This window comes from Dendropsophus ebraccatus, chromosome 10 (assembly GCF_027789765.1).
Source record: "Dendropsophus ebraccatus isolate aDenEbr1 chromosome 10, aDenEbr1.pat, whole genome shotgun sequence".
Lineage (NCBI taxonomy): Eukaryota > Metazoa > Chordata > Amphibia > Anura > Hylidae > Dendropsophus > Dendropsophus ebraccatus.
Window position 1 is genome coordinate 18,732,300 of NC_091463.1, and position 26,216 is coordinate 18,758,515.

Here is a 26,216-nt window from a genome sequence, read left to right on the forward strand (position 1 = left end):
TTGCCAAAACAGCACCACCCATGTCCTCAGGTTGTGTGCGGTATTATAATTTTGCTCTATTCACTTCAATGGAACTGAGCTTCAGTACTACACCCGAACTGAGGACAGGAGTGGTGCTGTTTCTGGAAGAAAGCAGCCATGTTTTTGTAAGGCTTAATAACCCCTTTAAATGGCCACAAAATCCCTCCTTCCATTTACTTTAAGAACCCCCTTTAATTTTAATTAAAATACTAAAAACTTCTAGTGTATGTGGCTCCAGGTGTAAAGTACAGGACACTGTGTACTCTTCCAACTTGCGTTTGTATTTTATTCACATTTTACAGTATTTGGACAGCAGGAACAGCATAGTCTGAAGCACTGTTTCAGCAACTTGGATACTCCCCGTTAAGGGCGAGTTTTCATATATCCGACAGCGTTTCCCTCTGGCACATTAGCAGGAAAGCGCATCTTTAAACTGATCCTGTTCATTTGGTTGGGACCATTCCAACATTCAGCGCTTCAATTGGGACAGGACAGACCAGATAGCAGAACGTAGCTTGCAGCGTTTTGCCGTCTGGCCCTGACTGTGAATGGAAAACCAGATAGAACGCCTGATGACAACATCAGTGCATTTGTGCCATCAGCTGTGGCAAAAAAGGATGCCAGACTGACGGCTATATGTAGACCCGGCCTAAGGTCAATGAAGCAAATGGGAACAGAGCCTAAATAGGAATACATATCTGAGATGTATAGCTGTGGCATATACGCATTACAACACTGGGAGACGGTTAAGTGAAAAAGCAGATGATATCTTCACCTGTTTAGCTTTCTTTTTCTTTCTAACAATGAAGTGATCTTTGCATGTACGTACAGTACTTCTTATTTTTACTTTATCTTTCCACCAGATGGAAAAGATATGCAGTTCTGTGCAATGCTTTAGTGACTCATGGATGATAAATCACCGCATTTCACTGCCATGCATCAACAACCGATAGAGTTCCTGATCTTGGATCACTTGGTTACTATTGTTTTTGTTCTGTTGTGTTCATCACTGTGAACGCCAACCATAGACAAAACAGTAGCAATGAAAGTGCCAACCATAAAAGACTGATTAAGCCTATGGTACGAATTACCAGTTCTGACAGATGGAAATCTGTTTTGCATGTTGGCACAGGTAGAGAATTTTCTTTTTGCTTATTTGTGACTATGAAATCTGTAGCCCCAGTGTTTTATCACAATGCAAGCTAGTCATTTTCACTAATGAGTTTAGTGGTAAAACATTTTACATCTCATTCAGTACAATCTAAAATAAAGGGGTACTCCGGGCCTTTAGATTTTTATATATGTATATATATATATATATATATATATATCTAAATACAACATAATAAACAGCCTAACCTAGTTCTCTAGACTCTCTTGCAGCCCCCAGTATTGCCATTGCTTTCTTGGTGCATGTGTGATGTTGTGCTACCTTTCGTATTGTAAGTTTATCTTGTGTTTTAGAGAGGCCGAGGCCTGGCAGAGCTTCAGTACCCGGCTCTCACACACTTCCTGTCTTCTCCCAGTCCTTTCTGCCTATATTTGGTTAGTGGAATGTGGTATGTCAGGGGACGGAGTCAGAGCCCAATTTCTATGTAGCAAGGAATCAGCCTGGGAAAAGCCAGTGATGCTCAGAATAACATCATATCGGGAGAAAGACAACAACGATATTGTCCAATAGGCGATGCTGCATATAGTGTCTTCATGTCTCCTGGCAGACACCAGCAAAGTGTCATGATGTTGTTGCTTGCCGCAAGCAATCGGACATGTCCCATAGATTGTATAAATAGGCCAGTTCTGTGGGTAAATCTCTAATAGAAAATAATCCAAAGAATCCATGGAGTGTAGAACGGTAAAATGCATTGGCAGCAGTTGTTGGTTACATATCTTTGGCCGGTTCCATAATTACAGACAATAGAGGACATGTTAAAGTCTATGAACCAATTCACACTGTTGGTGTTCATAGCTGTTCTGGGTTACTGCAGCTCATCTGCAACGGGAGCTAAGCTGCAGTAACCCGGCACAGCCACTCCACAAGGTACGGAACTGTTTACTTCCTGTTCTGTTCACCCTGTACTTCCTGTACACCCTGATGCTTTGTCTCTGCTACACAGCTGATAGGACTAGGTGTCCAGTGTCGGTCTGGGGTATCTGGGGCCCACCAGAGGAAATGATCCCGGGGGCCCACCAATGAAGAGCCAGTGAGAAATGACATTTCAGTCAGTGTTAGTGCAGGTCCTAAAGCTGCGGGCCAACTGAGGATCCTCCGGAACTCTGGTGGGCCAGTCCGACACTGTAGGCGTCGGCACTCTGACAATCACAAAGTTACAGAAAGCTACTTGAAGTGTATACACCAAGAAAGTTACTAACACACACACGCCAAATGCATCCTTAGGATTACATTGTCCTGATTGAGCACAAAAGAACGTCCTTTACTTTATCCTGTATATGTCCGTGTACTGCAAAAATTAAGTATGGAACAACATAGTAGATTCAAACCCGTAAAGTAAAAGAAATAGAGAAAAAAGTATCTCTCAAATAGATGCCTTAGTAGTCTATAGGTGACAGATGTACGGCCTCCGCTGCAGGCATCTGCTTACTGTAAAAACTTTTCATGACCTTTTATGAGATATCTATTAAATTGAAGCCACTGCCTGGCATCCATCATTGCCGTCTTTTAACACAACAGGGACTTTTCCCAGCGCATGCACTGAACAGATACGATAAAACAAGATCCTATATGTGTGCACTTTGTATAGGGTATTCCAGATCCTTCTAGTGTGTAGCCAGACTTGATTAAAATGTCTTATTGTGGGCCTGAGACGCCTCCCTCTTAAGCAAACACGTTTTAAGCTCTTCTTTCAGCTTTGCCTATGTAAACAAAACAAAAGAAAAAACTTGTAAACTTTTGAACTTGTTTGAATTGTTTCTTTGTGGTTACATCTCTATATAGACAGCTATTTTATGCATTGAGATTCATTAGAGAGTTGGTATGTAGCAACTTGGCTTAGGGGATGGTTCATGGAGGCCTAAATGATTCCAGCATGTTGTGTTCCTTAGTGTACGCTCGGCTTATATCATCTGATCTATAAAGACAGAGGAAAACTAAGACTGCAGCTCTGGATTACACTTAGAATTGCCATTGAGATTTTTTTTTAACAATGGTAAAAGATGGACTTTATCAGTGGTAAAGATGGGCATAAGCATCAATGGTAAAGATGGGTTTCATCAATAAAGGGGTATTCCCATCAGGTAAAATACACACTGAATCATGCCAACTCCTGAAGACTAACAATTCCTTCCATACTTGTTATTACCTTTTTAGTCTCCTTTCCCCCAATTTTGAGGCTGTTGCTTTCTGCTGAAGACACAAAAAACTGTGTGTGAGCTGTTCTCTCCATCTCTTCCCGTCGCCTCCTCCACCTCCATTCTGTAATGCCAGGTGGGTTAATATGAGGTCAAGTTGCTGATGACCTCACTGTGACTGATTAATCCTCCCGGCATTACAGAGATGTTTACATGTGTTTACATGAGCCATCTCAGAAGGAAGGAGGAGGAGACAGAGAACAGCTCACACACAGTTTTCTGTGTCTTTAGCAAAAAGCAACAGCCTCAGAACTAGGGGATGGAGACTGTAATGGTAATAACAAATATGGACAAAAATTGTTAGTCTCCAGGGGGATACTGAGGAGAATATCCCTTTAACAGTTTTGTCATCTATTTCAACTGTGTTATCAATCAATCCTGGTTAGGGTCCTCGATAGAATCTTTAGCTAGTGTGGGCCTCCTTTGGCAGAAGAAATCTGAGAACCTCTAAAGCAGGGATGGGGAACGTTCATCCCTCCAGCCTTTTGGCTGTCCAGGAATGATGGGAGTTGTAGTTTAACACCTGGAGGGCCAAAGGTTCTCCATCCCAGCTCTAAAGTTTATTAACTCTTAAAATATACCACACAATTTCCCCATTAGCGGAGTAATAAATGTCCTGATGACTGACACCCCGGTCTGTGACTACGCAATGCTCACCTCTTCTAAAGAAATTTCTGATACTTGTTTTTTCTCACCGGTCACACCTTTTTATGCAATGAAAAACCTCTTTGCTGTGAAAGTTAAGACCCAATGATGTCATTTCACAGTAAAAGAAAAAACTTTTTTAATATATCCCCTGCAGATGTATGGCTGCTGTGAAATGCATTCAGCCAGTACACATCTGGATCTGAGGCAACACAGGAACTTATACTGTACAAAGGAGAAACACGTTGAGAGATGACAATTGGACGTGTTCCTGACAAGAGATACCAACGTGCTAATGCGACCCCTCGTGCTCGTAATGATGAGTAGACGCCTATCACCATAAGTGCCATGAAGATATATTACCATGTGTGTACGCAATAGCAATTTCTAAACCACTAACAGACGGCTGTAAAAAAAAAAAACTTGGTGTAATGAATTTCTTCTGCAATCCGCTGTAATGTAATCCTGATGAAAAGCGACTGCCTAAAAGTACAATTCCTTTTTAGTGAGCGGAGAAAACTCTTGTTGTGTGTGTAATGCTCATAAGAGATAGCTCCTCTTCCTGCCAAGGAGGCAAAGAACAATTGTTTGACATTTTTTGTTAGTTATCAAACAGAATCCAGTCCTCTTTTTACTATATTAGGACATGGTGTGGAAGCTCTGCTTGCACACTGTACATTTCGCCCTACTGTATATTTGCTTTCGTCTGCAGTCGTCTCCAGTTTTATTTTTAACTTTCGTAAGTCCAACGTTAGACTCTACAGTGTCGGATTTTTATACCGAACCATGTCGATTATTTCTGGCACCTCACGCCCTCATGTTCTTGTTCTAAAAATTGACTATAGTGCATCCGTCTCTCCTTACGGGGAATGTAATTGGAAAAGGTAGAGCTCGTAAAATGATCTAAGTTTATTAGATCACATGGACTTGTGTCAGCAACTGGTGGGTAAGGGGATTCAACGCTCATGAATATCGGGGACTGGTGCCAGCTGACTAACACTGATTACAGCAAAATGACGTATTCAATAAATAAGTTGTGGTCTCTGTCACCAGGTTTATGTTGCCTTAAAGCAAAAAGGCTGCCATACAAAGTAGTGAAAAGTCTGCCGAGCCCTTAGATTTTGGCGGGGCCAGAGGACTTTCTATGGAGGAGGCCTCCTGACTCTTCCCTGACAGATGATGTCAGGGAAGAAAAGGGTCAGACATATTGGATTTCAGCTGCCCGATCCTTTTGTTTTCAGGGAAATTAAACTTTTTACCTTTCCTCTTCACATTCACAACACAAGAATTTTTGTCTGACAGCCATTGAAGGTACATCGGTGAGAGGTTTACTTTATAGTTTGTTCTCCACCTTCTTCTCTCTATTTTTGAAAACCTTGAGGGCGATAAATAAAAACTATTTCTGAAAGTTTTATCTTGGTGCTCTATTAGAAGTCCTGATGTACAGGATCTGTGTAGAGGAGATGAGCCCAGCTGCCATATTGAGGTCGGGTTGGAAAGAAGAAGACGGATTATTCATGATTTACAGAGTTATTTAGTTTTCATGACATAGACATAATAATGATTGATCACAATCCTATTTCCAGGGATATAGTTTACAGTTATCATTTACACACCAGTGAGCACATATGCCAGGAAGTCTCTCACCATATGTAGCCATAGCCTTCTGTTTACCTGACAGGGTTCCTTTTGTGCTGTCAAATACAGAGGACCACCTAAAAAAATACCCGGTTATATAATCCCCTCTGAATTTCCTCTGGCTGCCCATGGACCTGTTCACTCCTGTTATTGACCTTTGGTGTATGACACCAAATTGCTTAGTCCTTATGCCATTGGTAAGTGCAGTACTATATACTCTGTTACTGTACACTGATGATGTTTCCTCTATCTTATTACACTTATTTCTCTCTCTCGTCATATTACACGACACGATATTAAGGAGGAAGCAAGCGCCGACCTGTCAGGTCAGCGCTCGCTTCCTCTTTGGTCCCTGCCTGCTCCCTGTGCTATTACATAAGCGGGTGGGCCGCGAGGAGCTGTGGGAGGGGCTGCCTGGACAACACTAAGATTGCCCGGGGTGCCCATTAGAGTCAGTGGCAGTCTGCTGCCGCTGCTCCTATTACACTAAGCGACTCGCAGGAGGCCATCGGTGTCTTGATTTTTTAACGTGTGGAAAGACCACGATCAGCCGACATCGTGCATGTCGGCTGATCGTGGTCTTTTAACGTGACCTATTACAGAATGGCCGGTAATCGTTAGGTGTAATAGGACCTGAGGGTCATGTAGTATACGCTTTTTGTTATCTTTTGTATAATTGGGCACTCATTTTTGTTTTTTCATTAAATTTCACACTAGCAGCACTTTTTCAAGCCGTCAAGTTACTGTATCACTACAGGTAAAGGGTATGAGGGTCATCCACCTGGAGGACCCATTAGTTGTTCACTTTTGCCCTTTTGACTTCACAGCCTTGAGCCAAAAAAAAGCTTAATCTGTATTTTTGTAAATTATAGCCTTTTAGCTTATCTTTTTAGCCCAAAGGTTCAAGGAGTTGATCTAACTTGCAAGGATCATGCTCGAATCACCACTGTCCACCATGGGTATAGAGATTCTTGAGCCCATTAGTTAATGTTATTTATTTATAAAGAGCCCTTGATTCCAGAGCACTATACAAGTGGGTTAACGTTCAGAACATTGAAAAGTCAAGAAAAAAACAATGACTATTATTTCTGTTTTTGTTTTTTTGTTTATTTTTCTGTCATTCCAGCTAACTTTTCAAGAAATGCTTTGTGTGTAACTGAGAAACAGCCCCATTTTGGGTCATTATACTGTATATCTTTTACACAGAATAACTCACTAAACCCCCCCGACTCCTATCCGCTCCTCCTCACTCGCTGTAAGCGTAGGTAAAAGCGCCGGCAGCCGGTGGGGGAATGAGAAGCAAGCAAACACTGACCTGACCGGTCGACTCTCGCTTGCTCTCCACATCGCCCCGTGTAATAGGGGCTTGATTGTCCCGGAGCTACTGGGTGGAAACTAACCTCTATGAACCAGCAATGTGTAGGACATTATAGAGCAGTACTGAGCAGTCCAAGGTGCTACCTACTGTAACCTCATGTAGTCTTTCTACCTACTTTCCTTCTTTCTCCCCCCTCCCCTCTATAGAATTGCATAGGCAGAATGTAACCTATCATCAGTAAGCTGCTATTTTGTCTTGCCTCTAAGGACCGAATTAACTTGTTTTTCGGAGTGAATATTGAATTTAAAGGAGAAGTCCAGCAATTTTAAAAATCCTGCAGCGGGAGCCCCGCCGGAAGGCAGTTCCCCTAGGTTGTGATGCCCCTACGACTTGTGGGAGAAGGATGGGGGTCCCTGTCCCGGCTGATGAACTGGCCACTCAGCCAATCAGTGACTGTAGTAGCGTCCCGCACCAGTTGCTGACTGGCTGAGAGGCCAGTCCATCAGCTGGGGCGTGACGTGTACACCCCGGAGCCCGGTGTTCGGTTCGGTACTTGTTATCAAATTCCCCCTGCCCGCTGCAGAATTTTTAAAATCGCCAAACTTCTCCTTTAAGAAAAGGGGGTGCAGTAGTTTATTGGCAGGTCCGGGTTACATACATTTCCACATATGTATGAGCTGGTTAAGGCTAGTCATATCAATATCCACAGAGATAAGTACATAGGCCTAATTGTTACCAATCACTTTTATTGATTGTTGTCCCTTTGAAGTGAACAAGTCACAGATCCGCAATGTCACACTGTATTACTGTCACTTAGCTATGTAAACTTCTCGGGACAGACTTCAAGGAGCGATCCCCTTTGAAGTTGGTAGTTTCTTATCAGTGTTTGGCTTAGATGGTCGGTTATATTTGATCCTTACTTTTTAGATTTTTACTTGTCCAAACCTTAGCACCATTGTATGTTCTTTACCATTTATAGCAGCTCTGGAGCTCTCATACTGTTACATAGGCTACCTGTCACAGTGCAGAATGTGCACCAATGTCGGACAGTTGTATTACCCTGGGTAAGCCTTATGTGCGTTATGGTCATAAGATCCTATAGACTGCCATTTAAAGTCGATAAATAATAAACTACAAAAAACGACATAAAACATCTTGCAGACTGCTGATGGGTAGCAGGATAGTTAAATGGAATTTTAAAGGGGTTATCCAGGATTAGCAGAAAGGATCTGCTTTGTTTTCCCGGACAAGTCATGAATGTCCATGGGTTGTGTCGAGGATTGGAGTTCAGGCCTATTAATTTGAATGGGGGATGAGCTGCAATGCCAGACACGGCCCATGGACATATTTGGTGAATTCTTAGAGAGAAACAATGGGGGGGGGGGGGGGTCCTTTTTTCTAATCCTAGATGACCCCTGTATTGTGGAATGGCTCCTGTCCTATAATAATGGGGACTTATCATATGATGAGGTCTGAGAGAGTGGATGCAGAAAGTCTAGAATATGTGGAGGAGGAGGTGGCTCTCCAGAACCTAATCACAAACAGACTTCCTTCTATAGAATATATTCCAGGAACTCTTTCATCATGCTTATATTATGATGTAGTCCTCTTCTTCGTGCCCATCTACAATTTGCACATTCTTTCCTGTTCGGACTACTTTTTACTTTTTTTTTTATTAATACATTTTTTTTGAGATTGTGCAATAACTTCCAGAGTTGCTCTGTATGCACATGCTCCAGATGCTGTTACCACATTATCTTTTCTGTTGAACATGCATTCCGAAAATTACAGCAAAAATGACAAATTCCAACTGGAAAGCAACCAAAGAGGTTTCATTGGCCGCGCAGTTACAACCTTTGTAGTGGAAACACTGCTTCCAGTTTTGAAGAGTTTTAAGGGGGTTATCTAGGAATAGAAAAAACGTAGCTGCTTGCTTTCAGAAACAGTGCCTCTCTTGTCCTTAGTTTGTTTATGGTACTGCAGCTAAGTTCCATTGAAGTGACTGGAGCCAAGTTTTAATATAACAGGGGTGGTGCTGGCAGAAATGGATCAGATCTGCAGGGACTCTTCTTTGAGCAGACAAACATTATTGTACCAACAGGGTCCAGTCTTACCACTTTTGCACAGCGTCAACATCGTTTTTTTGTACTTTTATTGCTTTGACCCATACAGTCTGCTTATCTTCCAGACTCGGTTTGGGCTTCCTCCCATACCTATTACACACTCAGAAATGCCCTGAATTTCAAGCATTAAAGTGACTGTACCACCAGGCCCAGGCTGAAGCACTGGAGACGGGCCAACCCACCCCCAGTGGGAAGAAACCCCAGCCCCTCCATGACGTGACTCCATTAGAATCAATGGAACCCTATCATAGAGGGGTGGGGGTTTCCTCCCACTAAGGGTGGGTCGGCCCGCCCGCCTCCAGTGCTTCAGCCTGGGCCTGGTGGTACAGTCACTTTAATCATGGCATTTTGTGTAGCACCTTACCCATCATATGCTGCGTGATGAAATGAGAAGATAAAACACCACTGACCCCCAAAATTCTACAAAAAATACAAAAACCATTTACAGTTTTTTTTTAATCCATAGCTTTTAAAGTAGCATCTGTCCACAATAATTTTAACCAAAAAAAGTCTTGACAACATAGCTAAAAAAAAAACCCCTGCAAGAGGGATCTTTTGGTTATCCATACAGACCCCATTAAAGTGAATGGGATCTTTGGGGATCTATCAGTACCTGTTGGTGTCTATTGTTGAATGCACCATCCAATTTCATTTTGGGGATCCAATGGAGGTTCCGAATGAATCCCAGGTGCAGGATTAAAGGGGTTATCCAGTGCTACAAAAACATAGCCACTCCCCCCCCCTTGTCTCCAGTTTGGGTGGGGTTTCAAACTAAGTTCCATTAAAGTAAATGGAGCTTATTTGCAAACCAGACCTGAACTGGAGACGAGAGGGGGAAAAGTAGCCATGTTTTTGTAGTGCTTGATAACCCCTTTAAGGCCCTTCTTAGTATTTTGGTCCTATACATACCATACTCTTGAGTTCATTGTTGGAGATTGCTGGAGAGTAGGTGACTTGGTAGTAATACAAAGATCAGGTACTAATAGATTTTACAGCTCCAGTCAGTATAATAGTGTCCATGGATGGTAAGAAAAGCGTCACCCTTTTTGGCCCTCACTATGTTTTTTTTTATATATTTTTGCTTTTTTTCTCTCTCTCCCCTTGCTAAAGGTATTCCAGATGTTGTTAATCATTTTCTCTACGTTTAAGGCTTCTTCCTCTGTGACAAGCTGTGATTTCAGCCATGACTACATCATATCAGACTGTTTGCAGAAGGAATTCCTCCGGGTCTGATGTAATGCCACTGTCAGGAAGACCGCCTGTCACAAATAACCCCCCTGGTAGTAGAAAACTATACCGAAATGTTGCTTCTACTAAACTCTGATAGTATCTCCCTTCCTGCCCTTCCTCTGCAGGTTTCTTTCCAGACTCCAAACCTCACACCACATTTGACTTTTGGCCCTCAGATTGACCTCAAGACATAAAGCATGTCTACAAGAAAGTGTTCCTTCAAGGGGCATTAACTTTGTTCTTGTGGAAACATTTTACTAAACCCTGTAGTGAGAAAAATACATGTGATGGCGTAATCATGTAAAATTTCCATGGAGAAGGATTTTTGCTAAAAAAAAAATATATAAAAAAATCACTTTCCGTTACGTGTGTAGAAATTGAATTTAGTTGGATACTATACTCATGTTACATGGAGGGTTTGACCCTACATTGAGATCTTTCTAGTGATCTTTTATACCTAGGCCTATCGGAAAGAAGGTTTCACTTTCATCATAGATGAGGATTCTTTACTGTAACAGCAGTGAGATTATGGAACACTGTTTAAGAGGGGCTTAGATGTAATATAATATTGAGTTTGCACAGAGAGGCAGCAGGTTCGGATTTCTACTGACTGTAATGGTAACCTGCAGTTCGCAACGCAACCGCTTTCACTCTCATTAGTTGTTGTAGCACTGTTGCAATTTACCACAAGTTCAAGTTCCCTTCTCGGGGAACAAAACTTCATATATCAGGGTCCAAATGAATTTTTGTGGCCCTTATATGTAATTTCTCTCTCTTTCGCTGTTGACCCTGAGTGATATCCGCACACCCACCACCTGACCCTCCTCACGTCACAGCTTCATATTGGGTACAGGACTGTATTCTCAGCAGATGCAGCTGTTAATGTGAATCTCTAGGGAGTGGCATTAGGACAGGAAGAACTATGAGACGGAGCGGTCAAAGAAAGTGAAGGGAAATTGCAAATAAAGATTACATGGAGGGAGAACAATTGTGTAAGGGTGGACGCAAAAAAAAAAAACCCTGTGAAATTGGCACATGGTTTTTAACCCCAAAAAACGCCATGGACAGATTTATCTGAGAGTCCATAAGCAAATCTGAAATGCAATACCCACAGGACATTTTTGTGTTTTGGTGTTATTCTGCAGTTTTGCAAACTCACAGCAGGCTACATTGGTCATTTTTTGTTTTTAGAACTAGTATTGTTTGTCCTCCCATAGACCTCTATAGAGGGGAAAACATGCCATGTCTGTATGTATATTTTATCAATTTGATAATATAAATCCTTGGATCACATGATAAAAGCATCACGTGACTTGTAATGGAAACATAAACGCCGGGATGATTTGGCAAAAATAAAAACTTAAATGAGAAAACACCATATAAAACTGGTAAAAAAACCTTTTTGGGAAGCCTAACTGAGGAAGGAAGGCAAGGACCATGAGAGATCCAGGACACAGAGTGGGCAGATATATTCTACTTCCCCTTTCTACACCTTGTGTTATTAGTTTAATCCCAGGCTGGTAGGTGTTTAGGTATTATAACAGCTATTATGTTATAGCGGCCCATTGATGTAGATGAGCTGTCAGTGATGTAAGATGTTTTATTACATGGCCTGGAGAATGTGTGCCCCGGAGCAGAACTAGCACACATTCTCCGGCCGCCACTCCCTTCCATTGTCTCTCCGAGCAGATGCTGATACTAAACTCCTGGGAATACTTTTGAAAACAGATCTGTGAGATAGCAGAGGAAATAAAATAACTGGTACAAAGAAGTTGTAAAGTTTTTTTAAAAAACTGGATTACATGGAGGAAGCAGAGTATTAGTTACCTATCAGCCTATTAGGGGCCCATTCACACTACCGAATTTGTGCAAAATTTCAAGTGGCACGGACTCTGCCTGAAATTCCACACAAATTCCGTAGTGTGAACTGGCCCTTACATGTAGCAGTTGGCTGTTTTCTGTTTATACTCTGTATTTTTTATAAATTCGATTATTTGAATGTAAACCCAAACTGCTGTGTGACATCATCCTCTAGTGTGTGACATCATCCTTCACCTGAAGAAGTCCTCAACACAGCAATATGTACAGGCATCTTTGTAATATATCTTCTCTCGTTTAGTTGTATTAGGTCGGTATTTCAGTCCCTACAGGAGTGGAATCAACATAGAGAAAAATATAATGAAGAGATTAGCACTTTTTTTTAGTTTTGGTTTCATTTAAAGATACTGACCAAATACTATGTGTGAACCGAAGCTTATGTGAAAAGCTGCCCTTCTATGTTTTGGCCAACAGGAGACTTACGTCACTATTACATGCGGGGGAGGGTCCACCGCTCCTGTTACACGGAGCGAGCAGGTGGGTACAGGGGGGCCTGGGCTAGATTGTCTGGGCTGCCCATAGAAGATAACGGTGGTCTGTTGCCGCTGCTATCACAGTCGTTTGTATTTCAACATGTTGAAAGACAACAGCAACGATCAGCCGACATCGTTCATGTCAGCTGATCGTTGCCTTGTATTCCACGTGACAATTATCGGCAGAGTAAGCAATCACATCTGTGTATAGGATTGTATAGATGTCCCTCAGTAGCTTTTCCATTTGTAATCTTAATCTTATCACCGTGCAAAGCCGTTTTCCTATTATTTGCCCTAAATGAATCCAAATGTGTTTGTCGTCTTTGAAGAATCCACAGGGAACCCTGGCGTGAGCTGAGCTCCCTGCTTCCTTAAAGCTCCAAAAAAGGCACACACAATCTCATGGCATATACATAAACACAATAAAAAACAGCTAAACACACAGCCCCAGCATTCCTGCTCTATCATTATTGGCTCGGCTTCCTGCAGCGGACCAGCCAAGATGTCCTGCAGCCTTGTAGATCTCAGTCATTCCTCAGAAGAAAAACAATTCATGTTTGCTCCTAAAATAATGTATGAAGCTATATACTATGTCCAATAAATAATGTATGAAGCTATATACTATGTTCTGCCTTCACTTGGGGATCGTGAGAAGCAAAGCTGATAACCAATAATTCCTTCTGAATGCCTCTATTTTATCGCTATTTTCAGTCTCCGGACCATTGGGATAGGAGTGCAGACTGGGTTTTTTCTTGGTTTGTTTTTTTTTTTCGTTGGAATGGATAACGTAGCAGACATTTTTTTTCATTGCACAATAGGAAGTGTCGCTTTGTTCTTATGGGGATTCAGTAAAATGTATGAATGTGTTGTGTAGCTGCTTTTCTTACCTTACTATTTCCATGCTATCGTTGCAGAATTGAAAAATTCATGGAGAAATATCACGAAATATCACTTACATGCTAGTTAACCCTGATATGTACATTTTGTTATTACATAGGTTATTCCTATGCATTTGCAGAATGATGATATATATGAGCAGACAGGTGTACATCGGAGTCCCTGTGCCTTCTGCATGGGATTTTATGGCCAAGTTCACTTGAGGTTCTTCCACATGTTCTACAGATGTTACCTCCAGATCACTCTCTGCCGTCCTGATATGCCTGATTTCCAGAACTTGACACATCTTTCAGACCACAGTATGCCAGGCATTTGTATACTTTACCCCATTTACCGCAAACTGGAAAAACTTAAGGTTGGAACTCTGCAGTTTTTACATAAAACATCACAGTTGACGTTCCTCATAGACGCAGGTGACTATATGAACATATTTCAGCACTTATTATAGTATTTTAGGCGGGATCAGTGGCACCCCTGTCCTTAGGTTGTGTGTGGTGTTACAGTTCATCTCCATTCACTTCAATGGTACTGAGCTGCAAAACAACACCCAAATTGAAGACAAGAGTAGTGCTGTTTTTTTTTTCTTTGGAGACATTTTCTTTGGTTTCATTTTTGGCTGACTGCGATCCATTCCAATCCCCTTAAACTCATGACTGTTCGACTTAGCCGAGTGTTCATGTGTTTATAATGGGGGAGGAGCTGCTTATCATCCACAATACAAAGGCATTGGGCTGCTTAAAATCCTTCATGCCTGATACTTCTGTCCCACGACATCATCTGTAGGGGGAGAATTGGGAGGCCCCTATACACTTTGCAAGGTCAGCCAGTTCTACTAAAAATATCCCATCCCGCTGACTTTTAACTGATGTGCATTGAGAATTCCTTACAAATCTCTACATTGTGCTGTTCCTCCTATAAATTTATAAACTGATTGACAATTGGGTGTTACCAGATGGGGTGTGCCAATCACTGCTGACCATATAGGGACATGCCAGTAGGAACGGTAATGCCTAAATCTTTTCATCATGGCTCTTCTCTGTGCCTCTTCTCCTTTTGTTTAAGAATACTGTCATGTGTGAACCCGACCTGAGAGTTTTACAGCTTTTTGAATCTTCTTGCTTCCATAACATGATCTATTTTTAGTCCTCTTGAGATGTAGGGTTTTTTTTTTTCAGTTACGTGCAAGGCCTCAAAGTATCGAGACCAAGTAACAGAACCTGAAAGTTCTCGAGCACGGTTTGAGATGCTGGAAACATTTAAAGAGATTAAGATTAAACCAGCCGTGTGCATCCGACAAGAATCTCCGATGATTTCAGAGGTTAAGAATGAAAGGCGCACTGTTTACTTAAAGGAAACGTACTGCCTGCAAGGCTATCTGCGAGTTACCCATTGCTACTCACCGGTATTATTGGTGAAGATTATCTTTATGTATACAACGTGGGAGCATATCACCGTGGTACATACTGCAATCCTTTAATGGCAAACTTTCCACTTGTCATTTATAACTTCTATAGCCTCCTTAGCAACATACTTCTACATGACACTATAACAGGGGTTATCCAGGCTAAGAGTTCCATGGAAGTGAATGAAGCTGAATTGTAATACCACACATATCCTGAGGACAAGGGTGGTGCTGTTTTGCAAGAAAGTAGTTGTGTTTGTTTTAATCCTGGAAAACCCCTTCAACACAATACATTACATGTGATACTTCGCACATGGAGCTTATGGGTGATATAAGGTATATATATATCAGTAGTGTTTACCTTTTTACATCTTTTACACAATTTAGTGATTTAGCTGATTGTATACTATGGAGTTTGCTTATACTAAACAGTTTTGTCTAAAATACTTTGGCTATAACATCTAGTATAAAACAGAACCCAGCAGCTGCATCACTGAGTCACACCCATTGGGTTACTCCATTCATTCCCATGAGACGCCAGTCGCAAGGCATGACTAACCATCCTATGGGATTTTCTTTGGGATGTTAGGCCTCCTCTCCTACATCTGAGTGCTCCGGGCTTCAGACGTACCCCAGTTATCGCTCTATAGCACGTAGAAAGTGAAGTCATTGAACATGACTTTAGCAGGACCCCTTTCCGATTCTGGTTATTTTTTTATTTAGTGCATTTTATTTGTATTACTCACATATGTGCTCTGGAGCAGAAGGAATGTTGATCTCTCCTTAAAAGTCATTGACTGGTGAATAGGAAGCTGAAGACTTCATGTACTGGACGAAGTGTGCTGGATGAGCGATTCGCAGATCTGATCCTCTAAGAACACCCCCCCCCCCTTTCAGGACTGCTTACAGATAGGAGGTCCAGCGAGGGGGGGAATCCTCCTCTGTGATCATTTATGGCCGAATACAGACACTTTAGGGAGAATAGTTTTTAGTGTACGACAGGGGAGGGCTTTTATTAAAAGCAATTATTTTATGTTGGGATATAATAATATCTAATAACGCATAAGTACAATGTAGAAGAAGTAGACGTTCACCCTCCTGGCGTCGGATCGCCATTAGGTTTGCCCTTATGTTTATCATTTGCAGTAAGGGCCCTATTCCACAGTAACGATAATCGGCCGAATGGGCCCCACTTGGCCCGATTCGGCCAATTATCGCTCTGTGAAATAGAGAGAACGATCAGCCGATGATCGTGTCATCGGCTGATCGTTCATTTAGGGCCAGACCTAAAATCATCGTTCCCCCACCGCGCATCGCTACGGTTGAATAGCGGAGCGCGGCGGGCGGGCGACCGATGATTTGAGAAGCGCAGCATACATTACCTGTCAGGGTCTTCTGCTCCGCTCTGTCTTCCTCGCCAGGTCCCGCGCGCTCTGCCTTCAGAATGGCCTGTCAGCTAACAGAGCGCTCAGCCAATCACAGGCCAGGACCCCGCGGCCTGTGATTGGCTGAGTGACCTGTCAGCTGACAGGCCAATCTGAAGATAGAGCGCACGGGACCCGGGGAGGAGGACGGAGCGGAGCAGAAGACCCTGACAGGTAATGTATGCTGCAAGGGCTGCAAGGACATCGGTAACGATGTCCTTGCAGCCCTCGCTCAACGATCATCGGGCCGTGGAATAGGACCAGTAAACGAGCGGCGATCTAGCAGATCGGCGCTCGTTTACATCGTTGATCGTGCCCTCCTCGGCCCGTGGAATAGGACCCTAAAGCAGAATATGGACACCACATAAGTTGATTCATGAAAACCGATCATCACATATAGGCATACACTGAGCTAGTATTACTGATTTTGAGGTAAAAATGACGTTAGTCGTTTTGCGTTTTGGACACCCATCATTACAAGAACAGCTGTTAGTACATTATTCTAGTTGAGGTGGACTGCTTGCACTTTGGATGTGTCTTTCATTGAAAGTCTATTGAATTTAATAGTAACAACGGTAAAAAAAGAACGGTGTGTGAACAACTAATAAATGTCTGTGAATAATTGTCACTATAGACAATTATTTTGACGCGCACTGTGTGCATTGGGCGGCGGTCATTCCATTGACTTTAATGCACTCCATTGAGGTCAGTTAAAATACAGTAATAACGGACGTCACTTTAAAAAGAAAAAGCGGATACTTAATGTGTACATAGCCGTAAAGAGCAACCTTTAGATTCACTCTAAATTTCTTGCAGCCTAAAATTTCCTATAGTATTGACTGTGTTAGTAGACATTTGGGCTTATTAGACCCAGATATTGAAACCATTCTTTTAAAAAAAAATGTATCTAATCTAATGATATGCTTTAGGGTACATTCACATTTACAGAATCCGCAGCAGATTTGATGCTGCACATATCAATGTAACTAAATGATTAAACACAGCATCAAATCTGCTGCAGATCCTCTACGTGTGAACGCACCCTCACAGAAAGCTCAATGGACATACACAACGTAGGACAGGACCTGGCTTGTTTAGGTGAATGGGAAACATTACTGACCATACTCTCACCTTTTAAAGAGACTCTGTCCGGAGGTTTATGGTGTCCTATCTCAGGGTAGTATAAACTAGTGACAGAGAAGCTGAGCAGAGTGATGTATCACTTACATTGTTCTGTTGATCCAGAGATATCCTCCTGAACAACATGGACAATAAGTAGTCCTCTCCATAATATGTATGAGCCCAGTAGTCCTGAATATTTACAAGCTCAAGCAAACTGTGCCCACCTGCTGTGTATAGGCACCATCAATCCATGCTGTGCATGGGGAATGGTGCAGCACAGATCCCATTCTCCTGCATATTAGAAGAACGGCTGAACAGAATGATATAAGTAATACGTTCTGTTCATCATGTCTGTCACGAGTTTAAGCAGCATAAACCTAGTGACAGATACTCTTTTAGAGAATTAATTCCACAGGGAGGGGAAGGCTGAACTGTGAGTTTCTTTTGTTATCTTCTCTATTTACTGCTGTTAATTTTAGCTGTAATTCTATACAGATCACTTTCCATAGACAGAACAGTAAGTATCAGGTAAGTTCTAGACTAAGTGGCTAGACTGAGAAGTGCAAGATTTCAGAATTATTTCACTCCTTTGTTGCTTATATAGTGTAAATGTTACATTATGCTATCCCTGTATTGCCATAACCCCACCATAACTTGCCTCTTTGTTTCCATTCGCAGCCTATGAGCATCCTGTACAGCTTGCTATGGGGTGGCCTGATGACGGGTGGTGCCCTGTTACTTGCATGGTGGAGCACAAAGCAACTCGGGTGAAATCACTGACTTTTGAGTACTTCATCCATAAACCATACTGTAAAGACTGCCGCAATTATTCTATCAAGATTGACACTATAGACAAGTGATGCTGAAGATTTTATATACTTGGCGTCAACCAATGTTATATATAAAGCTGGAATTCAAATAGCAAAGAACAAGTTGAACGCACATAGACATTGCTTTAACCTGCAGTCACGTTCCTGCACCATCTCCTGTTTTCACAGTCATATTCTCAATCCAGATTCAGCAAATGACAAAACAGATTGAACGGCCCATTTCCTGAAGTGGACGTCACCCGCCAGGGATTTGTACTGCAACCATCCTGCCCTGATCCAGCCAATCGGCGGAGATCCTTCCTTTGACTCATCATTGTTATTACATAGCTGCCTCCTGACATAGGTTACTTATCAGGAACAGAGCTACAACATGCTGGAATCAGAGAAATTACTTATTTTCTTGAGAAATTTTTTTCCCAATAATGTCTGAACAATTCAATATTCTATTTTATTAACACTGGGAACGGCAGAAGATGGATGGTAAAGATTGTGAGATCTATAAAAGAACACTTTAGTATTAGCTATGGGTTTATTCCAGAGTCTGCAGTAGCTATGTCCTCAAGACAACATTTCTTGCCTCTTGCCTGCTTTTTTCCTACTTGAAGGGGCTTAGAAAAACATGGACACTTTCTTCCAGGTACAGCACCTCTCTTGTCCTCAGTTTGGGTGTGGGGTTTTGCAGTCACGTTCCATTAAAGTGAATGGAGTTGGATTGTAATACCGCACACAACCTGAAGACAGGGTGGCGCTGTTTTTGCAAGAAAATAGCGATGGGGCATTGAACTTTAGTTCAATCCAGCTAAAATTATTTACACAATAATTTTTTTATTTTTTTTTTGCTCAGAAGAATAATAATAATAGTAATAGTAATGATCTGGCAGAGCAAAGGAGAATAATAATGCCATGTACACAGGTATCATGCACTTTTAATCCAACTTTAGGAATAATGTTTTTTTTTTTGTTTTGTTTTTGGGTTTTTTGCAGTTTCACAAGGTCAAAAAGAATCTTCTGACTTGTATCAAACCTGCCGTCTTCCAGCTATTACAAAACTACATTTCCCTTCATTACTGGAGAGCCAAAGCTTTGGGCATGATGGGAAACATAGTTTTGTAACAGCTGGAGGGCCGCAGGTTTGTCGTAGAGACATAGCTTTCTAAGGAAACGGCCCTATTACACTGGGCGGAACAGGTTTGTAATAGGGCTAGCAGTCCGTCAGCTGATCGGGCCATTTCTACTGCTAAAGAATTGCCAACCCAATGATTGTGCCTTTTGAGGGCTCTGTAAACAATCGCTGATCACAGAGATCAGTGATTGTTTACAGACAGCATCCGCCTTCTAATCCGTATACCAGTGCCCATTTAAAGGGGGTTCTAGTCTTAGAAAAACATGGCTGCTTTTCTCCAGATACAGCACCACTCCCATCCTTCAGTTTGGGTGTTTTGTTTTTTTTTTCTCGCTCCGTTCCATTCAAGTGAGTGAAACTAAATTGTAATACCACACAGAACCTGAGGACTGGGGTGGCGCTGTGCTTATTCTAATCCTGGATAACCCCTTTAAACTTGCAAAAGAAACGTTTAAGTCAGTGAAAAAAATGAGTTATCTGTTCTCTTTGCATCATGAAATCATGGATGGAACGAGCCAGAACTATGGTGCTGCCTTGTTAATAGGACTGACCACTAAGGCACTGTTCCCCAACCTGTGGCTCTCCAGCTGTAGCAAAACTACAACTCCCTGTGTGCTCAGGCATGTTGGGAGTCATAGTTTTGCCACAGGTTTAAAATACCGCCCTACTGGGTGCAGGCAGACACCGATGTATACAGAAAAGACGAGAAACTGAATAAGTGAAGTGTTTTGTTGAAATGTTGCCAAGAACCTAACCCGCTCTATAGCTTACCCAAATATTGTTGGTGCCAGAGACTGCTCTCTCGTTGACTGATCTAAAGAGAGATGAGTTAAAATTCCTTTTCAGCCATAGTAACGCGCGTCCCTTCCTCTTCTTTTTGTGGTACGTTCCGATCTTTATACTATGTTAAAAACTATGTGTACTTGTTCCTGCTTTCAACGTAAAAGGCTCAAGTTGGATGCAGGGAGTCCCAGAAAACATAGATATGGCCTATGGCTGTATGCATTTTTTTGGGGCTTCCTAGGGTTGCATCCAAATTCTGCAGTCACTGGTATTCAAATGCCGAGCGAGCAGACTCCAGTATGCGCAAGTTACGCTCATCTCTAATACAAACAGTAAAATGATGTCCAACAACTCCACAGATCTCAGCTTCCTAGACCTACGTGGTGCTGCCAGATATTGGGATTTGCTGTAGTCTGGTTTACTGTGGATCTAGGGTTAAGTTATCGGTAAATTATTAGTTACTGGACAGTTGTTGACTAGAGATGAGTGAACCGGGTTCGGGTTAGAGTCGATCCGAACCCGAACGTTCGGTATTTGATTAGCTGGGGCTGCTGAAGTTGGATAAAGCTCTAAGGTTGTCTGGAAAACATGGACACAGCCAATGACTATATCCATGATTTCCACATAGCCTTAGGGCTTTATCTAAGTTCAGCAGCCACCGCTAATCACATGCCTAAAGTTCGGGTTTGGATGGACTCAAGCATGCTCCAGGTTCGCTCATCTCTATTGTTGACCCTTTTCCCTGCCTTATTCATGTTGTTGCAATCATTCTCAGAAACGAACCCATGTTTCTCTTTTTTTCTTTTTTTCAGAACTTGAACCTGTTATGACTTTTTCATGCTGCCTGAACTACGAGTCATCAGGGTGGACCCAGGCATTTCCTCCCTATACCAACAGCCTTGGCTGATAGATCTCTCCATATACTCAAATAGGTCTATCAATTACAGCTCTAGGGGTAGAGGGAAGACGCCGGGGACCACAGCGCTGACTCGTGGTTCAGGCAGCATGAAAGTGATGAAATAATCCAGTAAACGTAGGATTTTCTATGTTTGTCTACCCTTCTGTTGGCACAAGATGTGCCCATTATGGCTGCCTTTTTGCTTTTTTTTTTTTTTGGTCAGATGGCTTCTGATCAGATATTGCTGCATATCCTATTGGTAGCCATCAGGGCAGAAATAAGATAATAATTGTAACTAATACTATTCAGAAAAGAATTTATAGAATGGTTTGGTACTAACTCAGGATATGGGGTACTACACGCATGGGGAGCGCATGGTAGAATAACATGCAATTTAGAGGAATCTGGTGATCATATATTATTAGAAGACTCTTCTGTCATCATTATACATTTGGGAGGATCACTATGTTCTATAGACTATGTATGATGGTCAAATCTCAACATGGCATACAACAATATATTGCCTCATAGCGATAGTCCTTATAGGGAACTTAAAGATGTTATTGTATGTTCAATAGTTTACAACAGGGGTCTCCAACCTGTGGCCTCACCGCTGTCTTGAAACTACAACCACCAGCATGCATTCCTAACATGTACTATGGTAGTTGTAGTTTTGCAACAGCCAGAAAGCAACAAGCTGGAGATCACTGGTTTACAGCCAGACGGCATGAAACCCAACAATTACCAGGTCCTCAAGGGAGAAGTTACCCTGACACCCATGTGCCTCCTTTTCTATATGTAAAGTTGTAAGTAACAATTATTTATGTTTGATATGCCGAGCCTGTAATCTACCCCTAAAGTCGTCCTCCTCACACCACTATTTTTCTATTTACACTGACAGAGTGCATTGTGCTTTAAGAATATACATGTAGCATGTTAAACCCTCGTATAGTAGCGTGAAAAACCCAGAGTCTTGCAAATATGGGAAGCCTTTCATTGCAAAACCGGGGTGGAGTAGCACGGGCGTTACAAGTTTCCTTTTTTTTTCCTGTTTAATACTACTTCTGCTATGAGTTTATTGCTCGTGGATCCTAAATATATATACTATATATATTCATTGTTTAACCCCCATTGTCACTGCCCTCTTGTACTAAATTGATGTTGAATTCACTTGTTGTCTGGTTTTGTATACAGTTTCATTCCCTTTTTTCTCGATTATACTCATTTTTCTTTCTTTTTGGAGTGTTTTTGTGTGTGTTTTGTTTTTTTTAGATTTTTTTTGCTTTGTATTGTTAAGCCTACACTGCCATACATGTACTCGGTTAAAGGGGTTCTCCTAAGGATCATATAAATTGTGAACGATTTCTGGTAACCATACATATAGAATATATTTGCATGTTAAGGCAGAGTGTATACCGTCATCCCAATAACTATCTGCATGTGCAAACCTAAGCTCTCTCCATCTTCTTATCATATTGCTATGTATTTCTGCGGATTACCCCTCCCTGCCAATGCAACAAGTCCGCGGACTCTGATAATCTTGTAATAATAGTAGATTCTGTAGATCGGGGGGTCAGATTGGTGGCCCCTCCAGCTGTTGCAAAACTACAAATCTCATCATGTCTTGAATGCCAAAGCTTTAGCTGTCCAGGCATGATAGGAATTGTAGTTTTGCAACAGCTAGAGGGCTGTAGATTGTTCTTGGATATATAGATGTGTTCATGGATTATAGCTAGAGATGAGCGAGCTGACCGAGGTTTGGGTTGTACAAACCCGATCCATCGGCATGTGAATCCTGCTGTCTTCCTGCTCCATGGGGAAGTGGGGCTATCACCGCCTTCCCACGGACCGGGAAGACAACGGGATTTAAATTATAGCATTACCGTATTAAAAAAAAACAAACAAACGTTTAACTTGTATATTGTGTTGTACATTAACTATGCAAATATGAAACACAACATACGAAAGTTTCTTTTTTTTTTTTTAGTCTATGTTATGTAAAACTGGAGAACCCCTTTAATAAGATTTCTTTGAACCTCACTTGTATGCTGAAACTGCCTTGTCCGAATATTATCATCCAATCGAAGTGCATGTTATTGACCCTATATGATGGTATGTTTACTGTGGCACATGCAGCCACGTCTAAACCAATGTTACGACACTAGATACAGCCACGCTGGGAGCTGATAAATATATATTCGCTATACTGTACCTTACTAAATTCGTGGTCTCCATGCCTCAGTGATGGTTGCCAGTGAATTGCTTTTTTGCAGATAACACTGATCATGGTCAGAACTGCTTATACTATATGCAAAGAATTTAATGAGAATGTATCAATAAAGGCTTGTGTGAATGAAAATGCAAAACTGTGTCCCGTATGTGTCGTCCATTCTAACATACTAGATTATAATACCAAAATACTGACAATGTTACATAGGTCATGGGGAAAGAATACACTGATTACCTATGATTTAGCTATCCATGACTGCAACCTGCTACAAAATGGCTCCTTTTATACAGTGTTTAAGTGCCAAAGAGGTGTGGCTTTACAGCAAACCTTGTGTTTATAGGCTACAGGAGCTGTCTATTCATGGACATGCTCTGTGACCTTTTCACAGGGAGGGGAAGGCTGAGCAGTGAGCCTCATCTATTGTCTCCTCTATCTAGTGGCATCACCTTTCACTAATTCTGTAAAGACCCCCAAAACAAACACTCCCGGCGCCTCTTGCCTTCTGCATAAGAATCAGACTGCTGCCCAGTATCTCTACACCAGTGCTGGAATCCTGCACTGTATAAGAAGGGGTGAGTCCGCTGCTATCAGCTCTCATCAGGTAGTAGTGACACATTCCGCGTGATAAAAATACAATTTAAATTGCTGTGTCCATGGTATAATAATAACTAGTGCGGGGCTGAGGTAATCATCAATGTGCTGACAGATTCAGGGCTTTCTGCTTTGGGGTAAAGCCTGTAATTAGAGGATATCCTCCCACTACCACATTCTGCAGCCATAAACGTCTAAATATAAAGTCCTGGGATGAGCGGAGTCTCTGTCAGTCACTACTGCCACTCTTTCTAGAGAAGATAAATCCATGATCTTATAATACATAACAGATTTCCATGTAATGTTTACATCAGGAAACCCTACGTAGCTATTAGAGATACTATTGTCGTTAAAGGGTTATTCCAGTGCAAACATTCCATGTGTATATATATATATATATATATATATATATATATATATATATATATATATATATATATTATACACATTGTGTGGCAGGAACTGCAGGGCTCCTCATGCTCCGGTCCCAACACAGTTACATATCTCTTCATCCGAACCGGAACATTCTGCATATGATTAATGGTGGCTGAAGTTGGATCCAGGCAGCCTTCAATATATTCATCAGTATTGCACCTCTATTGCTCCCTCTTTTCAAAGGGGGTGTCATATGCAATTCAGTTAAATCCCTAGTATTCAGCTTATTGGGGGGGCAGTATCCTCACCTATCATGGACAATTGTCACTCATTCACTGTCTATGAGACCAAGGGTCCTATTAGATGGGCCGATGAAGGCCCGATCAATATTGTAAATGAGTGACAATCTGTTAGATCAGTGCTCATTTACTGGGCCTATTACATGGCCTGATAATCGTTTAGCAAGAGCTGCACGGATATCGTTAGCGATGTCTGTGCGGCCCTTGCTCAAACAGCTAATACTTCACCTGTCCACGCTCCTGCTCTTCTCCTGCGTTCTGTATGTGCCTGGCACTGTGCACTGAGGCTTCTGAGCTGACAGGGCCGCTCAGCCAATCACTGGCCAGGGCACTGTCCCGGTGATTAGCTGAGCAGACGGTCACCTCAAACACTACCGGGAGCAAGCTGAAGCTAACAGGACATCAGGGAGTGCGGAGAGGTATGTATACTTTATTATTTTACAAGGGCTACATGGACATCGCTAACGATATACACATACAGCCCTTGCTACACAATTATCGGGCCATATATGGGCTCAATAAGCGAGCGCCAATCTAGCAGATCAGCTCTTGCTTACATCAAGTCATCGGGACGTGTAATATGGTCCTAAGAAACATAGCTTAGTTCCCCACCCAGCAATGTCCTGTTGAGAATGAATGAAGTGGTGGCCAAGCATAAGTCCCAGCAGTCAGAACCCACCAATGAGCTGCTTATCAAAATAAGGGCTGAACTGGGTAGGACCACCCACTGGACTCCTAACTCCAGAATGATCTGAGATTTAGATGATGATAAAATTGTACTTGAAAGGAAGGATATGCAAAGTCACTCCCACGCCACCTTTTCAATGTAGTTTTCACTCCAACTAAGAGTCTTAGAACATGACCAGGATATACAGTTTGCCAGGCCAAAAATCTCTCCAGAAGGAAAGAATACCCATGTGCGGCTGTTTCGGTGTTATGGCCCCTCGTCAGTACACAGCAGGACGCTGAGAGAGTTACTTTGCATATCTTTTCTTCCCAGGATTCCCAGAGGAGCATAAATGGCCTGTAAATCTCCATACGTCTTCATGACGCTCTCCTCGAGGAGAATTATTATTCCTTAAATTCTGCAAATTTTTTTTTTTTTGTCCAACAACCATATATCAGTCTGCTCACTTCCTCCAGACAGATTAGACAGAATTTTCTAAGTGGTGGGGTCCCTTTAAGGATGAATATTTGGGGCTATACTGCTTGTTTATGAGCTATTTCTATACGTTTAGACCAGTAAAAACAAGTTGCTGTTCTGCGTCTGCATTAAGAGATACGACTGTAAACAGCACATGTGAAAGGCTTGATCTGTGTAATACCTGTAGGCAGAAATCCCGGACTACGTGCAATCGTATCTTTAATTTCTTATATAGTTGCATCATTTTGACACTTGCAAAGTACAGTACATAACTTTCTGGAGGGAACGGCCATTAATCTTCCGGTGAACTGAAGGGGATTTAAAATCAGAGACATTTCAGGCATATTCATAGTTCCCAATGGCCGACGGATGTTCTAATGACGACCGTCTATTTTTTAGCGGCCAG

The 26,216-nt window shown here is 41.9% G+C and overlaps 1 protein-coding gene across 4 annotated transcripts in view; it reads left to right on the forward strand.

The window, feature by feature from the left end:
- Positions 1-20,817, forward strand: part of LOC138802511 (uncharacterized) — a 72,812-nt gene extending 51,995 nt beyond the window's left edge. For all 4 annotated transcript variants that reach the window (XM_069985919.1, XM_069985917.1, XM_069985918.1 and 1 more), the window contains exon 7: positions 18,216-20,817. In XM_069985919.1, the coding sequence (XP_069842020.1) occupies positions 18,216-18,308 (93 nt within the window). In that variant the 3' untranslated portion in view covers positions 18,309-20,817. The remainder of the gene's footprint in view (positions 1-18,215) is intronic.
- Positions 20,818-26,216: the final 5,399 nt, after the last annotated feature.